Source organism: Diceros bicornis, chromosome 3 (assembly GCF_020826845.1).
Source record: "Diceros bicornis minor isolate mBicDic1 chromosome 3, mDicBic1.mat.cur, whole genome shotgun sequence".
In the NCBI taxonomy this organism is placed as follows: domain Eukaryota; kingdom Metazoa; phylum Chordata; class Mammalia; order Perissodactyla; family Rhinocerotidae; genus Diceros; species Diceros bicornis.
In genome coordinates, this window is record NC_080742.1 from 29,456,934 (window position 1) to 29,470,447 (window position 13,514).

General features: G+C 32.1%; 1 protein-coding gene across 15 annotated transcripts in view; it reads left to right on the top strand.

Moving 5' to 3' along the window:
• AKAP9 (A-kinase anchoring protein 9) overlaps positions 1–13,514 on the top strand; it is a 150,731-nt gene that overhangs the window by 19,508 nt on the left and 117,709 nt on the right. For all 15 annotated transcript variants that reach the window (XM_058525336.1, XM_058525346.1, XM_058525365.1 and 12 more), the window contains 2 exons: positions 7,849–8,106; positions 10,671–10,715. In XM_058525336.1, the coding sequence (XP_058381319.1) occupies positions 7,849–8,106; positions 10,671–10,715 (303 nt within the window). The remainder of the gene's footprint in view (positions 1–7,848; positions 8,107–10,670; positions 10,716–13,514) is intronic.

Consider the following 13,514-nt stretch of genomic DNA (forward strand, 5'->3'; position numbering starts at 1 on the left):
ATGGATAAAGAAGATATGGTATATGTATATTCAATGGAATACTACTCAGCCATAGAAAAGAATGAAATCATGCCATTTGTGACATCATGGATGGATCTTAAAGGTATTATGCTAGACAAAGTAAGTTAGATGGAGAAAGATAAATATTGTATGATTTCACTCATGTGGAAGATAAGAAACAACAACAAACAAACACATAGACACAGAGAACAGATTGGTGGTTATCAAAGGGGAAAGGGGTTGGGGGGGAAGGAAAAAGGGGTAAAGGGGGACATTTGTATAGTGACAGGTGGAAACTAGACTTTTGGTGGTGAACACAATGTAGTGTATATAGAAGTTGAATTATAAGATATACACCTGAACTTTATATTATGTTATAAACAATGTTATCTAGAGTAAAAAAAGAGAGATATATGTGTTCAAATACATTTGAAACCTTTCCCAGTCTAATCCCATCCCCTCACCACCTCAGGTAACTTAAATTCTGCATTTTGTTTATCATTGCCTTGCTTTTATATACCACATATGTATACAATAAACAATATATTATTTTTCCTGTTTTTGAAATTAATGGTATCATGTTGTAAGCAGTCTTTAGTGATTTGCTTTTTGTTCAATATTATGTGTAAGATGTTTACACCTGCATAGTATTTCATTATAGAAATTTACCTCAGTATCCATTCTCATATCAATGAGTATTTGGGTTGTTTCCATGTTTTGTTTTGTTTTTTTTAACTATTACAAACACTGCTGCTGTGTTAACTTTTGTCAGTCTTCTGATGCCCAGCATGTGCCAAGGGCCCAGAGGGTGCAGAGATCATGACCTCATGGTTTTTCAGTCCTTGGGGAGTAGTGACCACGTTGGGGAATGGCATAGGAAGAGTAGGTGAAGCCAAAACAAATATTTGTGTGTTATTGTCTGTTTATTATACACCCGGTTTCATTGCATAAATGATCTCTGACAGATGTCCCTTGGAGCTGTTGATGAACACTAGATACCTGACAGGATGGACGATTGAACGGACCAGATGTAGCAATTCTTTTATTTTTAAGTCAGTATTTCATGCAAAAAAATATATGTGTATCAGAGGGAATAATAGTCCTATGGCTTATAAATGAATAAACCTCAGATGATAAACTGGCATGTTTTTATGCTGCTGGGAGAGAGCATCTGTTACACATGGACCTTGTTTTAGGGATTCTCCTTTATATGAAATGTGCACTGCTATTTTTTATTTATTTATTTTTAATGATATTAGGCTTCATAATATGCAGAGACTAGATAAGTTTGGGGCAAAGTGCCTTTCTTCTCACTGTTCATTGTTAGCAATAACTGAGGTGCCAGTGAAATGAAACAGAGGCAGGTAACATCTGAACAGTGAGGTGTAATGACCTGTCAGTGCTGGCAGTTCTGCCCATGGGTTGTGGTCAAGATGTCTGGAGAAGCTGATGAAAGAGACCAGGCCCCGGGACGGCATATTCCTGGGGCTTCTGCCTTATTCTTGTCTTTTGGGATGAGATTTCTGGTGGATTGGATGTGTAGTTGTATTATATCCTTTTACAAGTGATATTAACATATCAGTCTGTGATAATTTCATTAGTGAATATTCTTTGCAGATCTGTGGGGGGGGCGGAGCAATAAAGATCTTTAAAGAAAAAAACAATCACCCATAGTCTCCAACTTACAAGTAATCACTATTAATAGTTTGTTGATTCTTTGTTTCTATGTGTAAGTATATTTTTAAACTTCAGTCATACTCAGTATGCAATTTTGGCCTTTTTTCCCCAGACTTTATATTGAGAGCATTTTCCCACAGTAAAATTTTTTGAAAACATTATTTTTGACAGCTACATCATATTACATCGTATGGTTGTGCAGTAATGTAACCATGGGCCTGATTTATCAGTTTTGTTTTGTGTTGGGTTTTTTTTTTAAAGGAACTATGCAGGTATTCTGAAGTTTTGAGGAATAATGCCTAAAATTATTGCATGGTGGAGCCTCTTTTCTGTAACAAATAAATTATCTTTTTTTTTACTCAACAGACATTTTTTGAGAACCTATATTCTGGCACTGTTCAAGACTGAAGAGTATTATATAGGCTTTGATTTTGATTAAAAATCCCTGCTCTCCTGGAGCTTACCTTCTAGTTATTTGTTCTGGAATAATAATTTGACTTCATATAATCAGTAACATGAGCTTAAAACAATATTTTGATAATTTTATGTACTTAGAAGAGATTCGTTCTAAACACTGTAATATAATCATTCCACTTTTTATTCTGTATCTATCGTCTCTTTCCATTTAGAATTATTTAGTAATAGATACTGTTTATTGAACTGTTATTTCAAGCAACAGTTTAAAAAAAACTTTTTATTATGTAGAATTCTAGTTTTTCTCCTTTATTAATTAAGTGAGAGTAGGGAGAGGAGAAAGGAAAGGGAACTATTGAAAACAAAATTCTCCATAAAAGCCCTTAAGACTGGAAGAAATCTTAAAAGATCCTTTTAATCTACCTCTTCATTTTACAGTTGAAGAAACTTGATTCTGCCAAGGTTAAGTGTCTTGTCCACTGTCACATAGCTAGCTGATTACAATCTCTGTAGACATAACAGTCCAGTACTCTATTATATGTAATCTGTATCCTTTTTGAAACATTCTTTTCATTCAACAAATATTTGTGCCTACTATGTGCCAGACAATGAAATGTGTTAAAACATGCAAAATTAAGATGATTCCTCAGGCTGCAGAATCTGTTTTCTTCTTAGACAAGAAGGTGTTCCCAAACTTAAGAAAAAATCTGCATTGAATGAGATTATAGGATATAAATAAGACTTGATGGCTCAATAATGTAAAGTCTTGTGGTCTTTTCTGTATCTGATTTCCTGGGGTCTATTTGGCACTGTTATTTTCCTGCAGTTTGTATCTTTGTGATATTGTTGGAAAATATGCTTCAGAACATCCTTAAAATGTTACTTTTGTCGTCTTTGCTTTCAGTTGCCTGGCTTCAGCTTTGCATACAAATTGTCTCTGGGTCAGCTCTTGTAATCTTTTCATTTCCATAGTTAGGCCCCTGGAGTTTTGTTGTAATAGTTTATACAGCATTCTTATGCAATATTCATCAAGGAATAATAAAAAGGTTTAAAGGCAACACTGACAAGTACAAATAGTTATCATAATTAGAATTAATTCAGATTTTAAAAATTTTCTACAGCAAAAACATAGAAAATAGCTCTACTTACAGCTATTTTTGAAAACTGACAAGACTAGATAACAGTTTAAAAATATTTTATGGTATTCTCTTTGAGAGGTGTGTCTGTGTTGTTGTGTGTGTATTTTTTCCTTCAGTTTTGTCAAAAAAGTACTTGTTGATTTAGTGATTTCATTTGTTCATGCCTTTAACTGAGTGCTCTAGGATTTGAAGTATAATGACAAATGAAGGAAGAGAGAGCTCAGAATGCACGGAACACAGACTGGTGTAATGGAAAGTGTACTGGATTTGGAGTCAGATGTTCATGTTCTATTTTACCATGTAGTGATTATGATCTTGGGCAAGTAACTCATATTTGTCTTCAAATCTCAGCTTCCACATTCTTTTCTCAGTAAGATATTTCCTGGCTTCTCCCCATATCCTCATCCAAAATAAGTCTTTCTGTTGTAGGCTTTCTTTAGTACCTATACTTTTTCTTTAAAACACTTCTTTTCTCTTGAAATGATATATTCCTGTGTTTATCTATATTTGTTTAATTTGTTCTTCCTACCTGGATTACAATTCCTAGGAGTAGGGTTTGTATCTATTTGATTCATCACTACCTGCCCTGCCTTTAGCACAGGGCTGGACACGTGATAGGGGGTCAATAAATGTTTGTTAAATAAACGAACTTCTTAATACCCTGTCATATGCCTTCACAGATATAAAACTCTACAACCACACCTCTTACAGAAAGCCTTCTTTGAGAAAATCAGGACAGGAGAGGTTCTCATACCACCTCCCTAGAGATATATAGGACTGTGGAGTTTATGAAGTTGTACACTAACTTTTTATCTTATGTGTTTCTCACAACTCAGTGAAGTAATCGATTGGCTAAAAGATCCTACTACTAGGACCGTATATTTTAACTCATGTCTAGCACCATGTTGTTGTCAACACTCAGTGAACACTCAAGAAACAAAACAGATTTCAATTAGTAGTTTTTTTGAAGTGACATTATAAAAGCGTGGCATGTTTTTATATAGCATTTTTAAAATTCCTTGTTTTATTGACAATGATGTTTGTAAAGTTTTAAATGTTAAGAAATAAATTATCAGTCTTTTTTTTTTTTTTTTTTTTGTGAGGAAGATCAGCCCTGAGCTAACATGCATGCCAATCCTCCTCTTTTTGCTGAGGAAGACCGGCCCTGAGCTAACATCTATTGCCAATCCTCCTCCTTTTTTTTCCCCTTTTTCTCCCCAAAGCCCCAGTAGATAGTTGTATGTCATAGTTGCACATCCTGCTAGTTGCTGTATGTGGGATGCCACCTCAGCATGGCTGGACAAGGGGTGCATCGGTGGGTGCCTGGATCCGAACCCAGGCCGCCAGCGGTGGAGTGCGTACACTTAACCGCTAAGCAACGGGGCCGGCCCCTATCAGTCATTTTTGTTTAGTCGTTTATTCATGTTCTGGTCAGGGTAAGGTATTTGTTTGAGATCTGAATCAGTATTGAAAGACAAGTGTATGTGGACATAATATCTTTCCAGTAAATCTTGCAACTATTTCTGTGCCTACATATGTTAACATTTTTATAATTGGCTTCCAAATAGCAAACACAGATGGCTGTAGTCTGAATTTTCAGCATGTTTTAGAATAAATGTTTTCCTAGTAATTTAAAGTATATCATTTCAGTATCAGATGATTAACTAATTGAGTAGTTTCTGATTTTTGCTTATCTGCTAGCTTGCCATTTTTTAGATTTAAAATAAAAATAGCTTTGATAACTATCAGAAATTAGATTTATGTGATAATCTTGTTCCCTCTCTCACATTTTTATAAAACAGAACTCTTACTAAAAAGGTATTGTGGGCATTATTTTTGAGAATTTAGTGTGTTGTGGTATTTTTGGCCTAGTAGAGGAGAGAGATTATGGTGAAAGGGATTATTTTGTTTTTTAAGTCATTTAATTGCTAATGTTAATTCTGAGACAATGGAACTTGTTTATATAGTAGAATTAGATATGCCTGTTATGTCATCTTAATTCTCAGGTTCTGTGGAATAGTGCTTAAAACGATTGCTTAGTGATGACTTTTGTATAAAAGATAAATTATCTTTTTTTCACTCAACATTTATTTATTGAGTACTGTTGTAGACTTTGAATATATAACAGTGAACAAAACAAAAGTCCTTACCCTCATGGAGTTTACCTTCTGGTTAATTGTTCTGAAAAAATAATATAACTTCATATAATCAGTAACAGGCCTAAAATATTCTCTTGGTAATTTTATGTCCTTAGAGGTGATTTGTTCTGAACACTATAATAGGACCGTTCTACTTTTATTCCATATCTATCTATTATTAACTTTTTCATTTGGGTTCATTTAGTAATGGATACTGTTGTCTCAGAGAGAGGTGTTTTTAAAAAGTCAAACTTTATAATATAGTTTTAGTTTTCTCCTTTATGTTATGTATTTGTACATATAAGTAAATATTAAATGTAAATTATATATATTTAACCCAACGGTTAGAATTTTAAACAAAATCTTCATCTTTGTCCTGCTATCTTCTGCTGTCTGAATATATTTTCTAATGTATAATGACATGGAATTTTAAGAAGTTTCTGAAATTGAGCATAAATATCAAGAATGTCATTATTTTTCTTGGTTTTGCATTCTCTGAGGAATCTTTTAAAAATGATGTTCCTAGACTTTTGATTCCATTTACAGATAATATATAATACTATTTCAGTTGGTTTATTTTTAAGAATGAATTTGCTATCCTCCAAAGTAGTTTAAATGCATTCCAGCAGCTTAATAATGTACAAATAGAGGCAACTGGTCTTGCATCTGTTTCTTAAGCAGACATGAGGTAGAATAACTGGCTAGTTGCTAAATAACTGAGAAAAAAATTTAAATGTGATATATTTTTATATTCTACAAGGGCAGTGATTAGATATTTTTTATGTATGAATTAGACATCTTTATTAAGTAAACATTCCATATCTGTATACTTTTCTTCATCTACAGCAGACAAAATAAGTATAAATATGCTGTATGTTATTCTGTAGGTTCTGATATTTGTCACATATTTTGATAGTTAATGATATCAACATCATTATTAAGATTGCTTTAATACTTTGTATCATAAGAAATTAATTGGCCATCTTTGTAATGGGTCTAATTAATAGTTATATAATTAATATACTGGTGGTATATTTCCTCTTTTTAAGGCATAAGGGGCTTACCCCTGTTCTTTTGCTTTTGTCTCTCTCCTCTCGGAATCATCAAAGCACTCAAATTAAATTTAGGAATCAGTGATTAGTAGTTGCTTCATAAAAAATTTAGAAAATTTATTGCATAAAAAAGGAAATTTCGAATGAGCACAAGGAAAAATACCTGTAATCTCAAATCCAGAGGTAGACCAAAGTTATTATGGGCATAGTCTTCCAGATTTGTGTACGCCTGTGTGTATAATGTTGCTAAAATCCAAGCTAGTTAGAGTTATTGAAGACTGTGAGCCTGAGACCTGCCTTGTCTTTGTTAAAAGAGATGCATCTAATTTTCCTTTTATTAAAAAAGATTATATCGCAATATTATTTTATACCTACTACCATGTCATAAACATCTTTATTAACAGTGGTTTGCATTAATATTATTTTAATTGAGTTAATCCAATGTTGCCCAAAGTATGTATATGCATACTTCTGATTTTAGCTGGTGACAAGATATTTTAGATGATATCCTGATCCAGTATTAAATAACATTGGTTAGTATTGTAGGAAAGTTATTACCATTCCAGGTTTCAAGTCCATCTGCTTATGGCAAGCCAAAAGTCTGTTTGATGCTCGTACATCCTTAATATCCTCCCACACTTGCCTATTTCTCTTATTACCTTCAGCAATAATATATAACTAAAATTGTAATAGTGTAGTTTTATTTTTCATTGTATTCATTTTTGTTTTCTATTTTTTAAAAAGAAATCACAAGTGATACTGGCTTTTAATTTATACCAGGGTTAGAATGTCTCCTTTTAAAATAAATTTACATAAGAAAAGTACACTAATTAAAACATGTTAAGTAAATGATAAAGGATGACTAGGATATGGCAAAAATCCTGATGATGATATGTAAAAATGATTAAGGGATGGGAAGCACTGTTGTTTGATATTTTTATTTAAATTATTTCTAATTTTTTCCCATAATAAATAAGCCTGCAATGATCATTTGTTTTCTTTTTACATGGACTAATTACATTTAGTATAAATTAGTAGAAGTCCCAGAAATTCCACAAAGCAAATGCATTTAGAGCTCCTATAGTTTCATATAATCTCACATCCAGAGATTACACTCTCATCAAACAGTGAATGAGAGTACTTGTTTTCCTTATTCTATCCAACTCTGGGCTAAATTTTTGTCTTTAGACACGACATTTTCACTTCTTACTTCTCAATATTTGAATAGCATGTATTCAGAAATACCTAATTTCTTTGCAATTCAACAGTTATTCTTATATTAAAGACTGTAACAATTGTCATTTATTTTGTCATCATTTTAGCAATGGTTTGTTCTTTTAAAGAAAGTAACTCCAGAAGTGATTTTTACTTGGTGGTGATAAAGGAAAATTATGTTTGACAATAATGACAATTTCTTTTTTTCTGTAGCTTGCCCAGTTTCGACAAAGGAAAGCTCAATCTGATGGGCAGAATCTTTCTAAGAAGCAGAAAAAAAAGAAGAAAACTTCAAGCAGTAAACATGATGTGTCAGCATACCAAGCTTTGAATATTGAGCAATCACAGAATGACGAGATGTACGTAAATAGTTCTCAGAGAGTAGGATCAGCTGTGACTCCTGAATCCACAATAATGAGAAACCTACATGGTGGAGAAATGATCAGACATGACCACGTTTTCTCTGTTGAAGTAAGTATTTATCCAGATTTTTAAACATTAAAGTTCTAAGTGGAAAGTTGTATGTCAACACTCATTAGCATCCTGTGCAATTTTTATGAGCTTATTTCAATGAACATTTATTAAGCAATTAGAATATACCAAGGATTGAGCACCAAGGATACAGAGGTAAATATGGCAGTCTCTGCCCTTTCAGGAAGTCAGTCTAGTGGGGAAGGCAGTTTGTAAGATAGGTCGTGTTCTCTGATTAGAGCTATGCTAGCAACAGTGTACTTGATACCCTAGAGTACGATGATTTGAAAGAACGCCCAAATCAGCCTTGTGCGTGTTATTTGGGAAAGTTTCCTGGAAGAGATAATAGAACTGAGCCTTGAAGTGTAAGTTAGAGTTAGCTTAGAGGCAAAGAAGTTGGAGAGGCAACCTTGGTGCCAAAGAAACAGCATTTGAAAAGACATGAAACAGTGTGATGTGATTTGGAAACCATAGGTAGTTTAGTTTTAAATGGATCACAAAGTGATGGGGATGGGGTGGTAGTATTGGTAAGGGGCAGGAGATTGCACTTGGCCCGTAGAAAGTCCTCAATAAATGCTAATTTTCTTCCTCCCCTTAAGGATATAATTTTCCAGAATAAGGAGATGAGGGAGAAGTTGAGTGGATTGGGTGGTAGGTAGGATGGTGGAGCCACCAACTAAGACCAGGAGTAGAGAATGATGGGATGTTTAGGAGAAAGAGTGTTGGACAAGGCAGATGATGATTATAATTTGGATTGTGCCCTGGCATATTTATGTGGAAACAGAAATATTTAGATATGTAGGGATTTAAGCTTTATTTAAGAGGTCAGAGATGTCAGTAGAGATTTGCTATTCATAAGAATGGATGTTTTTTTAGTTTTTCCTGCTTGAGTTTGTTGAGCATCTTGGATATGTTAGATTAATATCTTCAAGTATTTTTTCTGCCCGTTTCTTTTCTCTCCTTCTGGGTCTCTTGTTATGAATATGTTAGTATGTTCGATATTGTTGTACATATCTCTGATGCTCTGCTCATTTTTCTTCCTTCTTTTCCTCAGACTGGATAATTTCAATGGAACTATATTGAAGTTTGCTGATTCTTTCTTCTTCCTCCTCAAATCTGATGTTAAGCCCCTCTAGTGAATTTTTCATTTCAGTTATTCTACTTTTAACTCCAGAATTTCTCTTTGGTTCTTTTATAAAAGTTCTTTCTTTTTATTGTTATTCTCTATTTGATGAGGAGTTATTCTTGTAATTTTCTTTAGTTTTTTAAATATTGTTTTCTTCACTTATTTAACTATATTTAAAATACCTGGTCTAAAGTCTTTGTCTATTCAAGTCCAGTATGTGTGTTTCCTCAGGGACAGTTTCTACTGACTGTTGTTTTTCTTGTGTATGAGCCATACTTTCCTTTTTCTTTGTGTATTTTGCAATTTTTTATTGAAATCAGGACCTTTTAAATAATATAATATGGCAACTCTGGTGCTTGATTTGATTTGCATATGTATTTGTTATCTTTTTCTGCATAACAAATCAATATTTGGGTTCTTTACTAGAGTTTTAGTATTTTGAGTGCAAAGAATGTCTTGTTCACCATTTTATCCTCAGTACCATAGTTTTCAGTTCACAGTATGCATTTAATCAATAGCTATTTAAAAGGCATAAGTGAATCAATGGTGAGGGCTTGTGTTATGAAAATATTTTAGATTTAAAAGAGGGCCACATCCGTTAGGAACCACTGCTACAGACGTTTAGAGTAGGGGTAAGCTTATTTTCATTACTGGCATCAGTTACTACATCATGGAGGAGGTAGACTTAGAACTTGGTCTTGAGTGATGAATAAAATTTCCATACGTGTAAATGAGAAAGGAGATGGTGGTGGTTCATATTTGTTGAATGAAAATGTGAAATATCTAAGTCTTGTTTCCTAACTTGTAAAATGAGATTCTTAGATTAGATGAGAGGGTGAACAGTGAAATTTTAGATTTCCTCCTTGACTCTTCCTAGTACTTCTAAGCTTAGGGAAGCTTGGAAAAGCCACTTGCTGTATACCCAAATCCCAAGGATAAAAGAATGTCTTTGAAAGTGCTTTGTAAGGTGCAGAGGAGTTAATAACAACAAAGGTTGTTATTTTTCTTCACGTTACTACTTTTCTAGCATCAAGATTTGATGATGATTCTTTTTGAAGAAATTAAACTTTTTTGACTAACATTTTAGGACTTTCTTTTATTTAAGAGATATAAGAATTAGAGGAATGATATCTTATTTGGTGCTTTTGTCTTACAAATGATTTGCAGTGTATACAAGACCCTGTGTGAAAGTACCTCTTGATACTTTTATATTTAGAAAAATGCCTAGTGATAAATTTTAGATATGTTATATAGCCATTGTGGTTCATAACCAGAGTGAAATTTTTAAAGATTTGAGTAATTTTTACTAGTTTTTTAGTGATATTTTTATGTGAGTTTTCTATCACGTTACCGTTAGTAATGAGTTAATAATAAAAAAAGTACAATATTTAGGGGGAGAAAAGACCTTAATATAATCAATTTTTACTTTTTGTTTTAGCTGGAAAGTGAAATTTCAACCACAGCAGATGATTATAGTTCAGAGGTAAGAATAAGTAATATTATGATTGACATTTTATAGTATAATTGAAACTATTATTGATTATTAGTACTTTATTTCTTGCAACTCACATGCTTCTGTATTTTTATAAATGTAATAAAATATGGCATAACATAATATAGTGGAAATGACCTAGGAAACCTGAAGATTATGTTTTTCAGTGTATATTTTTTTCAAATTATTAACTGGGGTCCTAAATCCGTTTGAATAGCTTGGTCCTTAATTAGATAGAGACCTTGTTTTAGTTTCTGGGAAAGTGTTTGATATTGGGTTTCTGGAATATGTGGTTGTTGTAACGTATCCATATTTAACACACCGAACATTTCATAATACAGGCTATTTCATTTTGAATAATACTTTTTATAAATGCTTGAATTCTAGTCTATTATATAAATTCATTTATTGAAATTAATTTGGCAATAGTGATTTTTAATTTAGAGGATAAAAGCTAATGTAGGCGTTGGCCACTTTAGGAATTACCTTCTTTATTGTTAGTGATAAATATGTTATTTTGTTATCTTTTTCTTATTCTTTTAGATATGGTTGTTATTTCTTTGGCCCAGACTTTGAGGACATGGAAAATTATTCTTTACTCTGAATGGTTCAACTCAGTGTATTCCTTAAGTTTTGATTTATTGTAGGTTTCTGATAGAAAAAAAGTATCTTCATGTTCTTTTACTGTTTTGGATGGCTAATGAGAGTAAAAACTTTGACACTTCAAAAGGTTAATGTGTTTAAAAGCTGGGAGTATATGCATTAGTAATCTGGTCAGGAAAATAATTAACCAGTGTTAAATCAATTGGTGCCCGATTTAGGCTACATAAAGTTGCCTCTATAGGAAGTATCTTGATTTAAAATCACAGCTTGAAATTTTTTTTTTTATAAGCCAGGTGGCTACAGGTCAGACCATCTCAGACATACTTAGGAAATTTGGTTAAAATTTTATGTAGCCATTTTCTTACATTGGGATAAGACAGTAAAACTTAATTTTTATTAATATAGATTTGAAAGCTAAAGCCATCCAAAGAGTATGATTTGCAGGTTTTTAATTCAAATGGTAATAATATTGGAAATTCCAGTTTGGAAATTATATGTATATAGATATGGTGTGTGCTTAATGTTCTTGACTTCTGTGGCCAGTATGCTCATTGGATTGAAAAATGGATTCAGGCCTAGAAGGAATTAGTCAGATAATTTTATTCTATGCCCTACCTAGGATCTGTTCTGTATAAATATATATCCAATTACATATTTAGAGAAATCAGACTAAAAAATACCCTTCTTGAAAATTAATTTAAATTATACATAGTCTGTTCAGTCCTCCATGAGGGACATTTCATATCCAGAATGCCATATACACATGAAATATTTTTGTCGATACCCTTTGAGAAGAGTTATTTGGAGAAAGTTGAGAATTCCAGAGGCAACATAGAGACAAGACAGGTAAATAAATATACTTTGCTATGTATAGAAAGATGAGATTATTAGGGCATACACTTCCATATTAGATTTCATCTGATTATTCGAGTACTTCTTAACTAAGTTGCTTGTATGATTCATCGCATTTGTGAAATGACTGGCTGTGGTTGGAGACATAGCCTGTAGCCATAAAGTAACATAAACTTAGCCATTCAACTTCGACTTGGGTTTTTTTTTTGTTTTTTTTTTTTAATTTCACTTCATTTTCTTCTTCTCTCTCCCTGCTTCAGCTTTATTGAGGTATAATTGACAATTAAAACTTGTATATGTTGAAGGTATACAGCATGGTGTTTGATATTCAACTTTAACTTTGAATGAATGATCTTAACCTTATTAGTTACTTGGCTTCAATTCTATGAGTCAGCTAGGCACTTTGAACTCCTATAATTGTCATGAACTTTTATGAACCATCAGATTCTTCTTATTTTTTATTAAAACATTTGTTAGTAATATTTTTTAATAAATGTACTGTAAAATTAAGTATAATAAGGATAAGATATTAATCATAAAGAGTGAGTTTTTTTTAATGTATTTCAGCTAATGTCCACTGAAAGGAAAAGTTTTTTGTGTTAAGGCCATTTTATGGTTATAAAATAAGAATGATCTTCCTTCTGATTTTTTCTGAATAGCATTATTTTTATGAGATGATACTTCTACAGAACATCTTAAAATTCATAATGTACCTTACTTGTGCTTTCCCAAATCTTCAAGTTGTCTATACAATTTGAGTAAATCTGTGAATTCAGAAAGAATATATTAGTATAGCCTAAAGGTTAAATAACTTTGACAAATGCCACAGTAAAAAAGGACATTAAGAAAAGTTGAACTTTTTTTCAGTTGAAGGAGTCTATTATAATCTAATCTTCACGTTTCAAGTTATGAATTTACTTTCATATTATAGTTTGCCCAGTGTTAGAAGGCTAATGTAGGAAGAAGAGATAAATACTCTACCCTTTAGGTATCAATAAAATAATTGTCTATATTAAAAAATAGAATAATTTATTGCTAACTATTAATGATCCTAATATTCTATTGAGTATTTCTATTCTAACTTTGGAATATAGTTCTAGTTTAGTTCTGATGAATAATCTTTTTTTACCTATTTACATGGTATTAAATTTTTAAAATTTATTAATATTGATAATGTTTTGAAAATATATATATTGAATATATATTTGAAAATATAATTAAGTTTTGAAAATAGTATTTTAAGTAGTGGTATTTTGTAGTATTTTAAGAAACCAATACATATGAGTTGTTCAAGTGTTAAATTTGCTTAACTTAGAGAAAAATTAAGTTGAATGT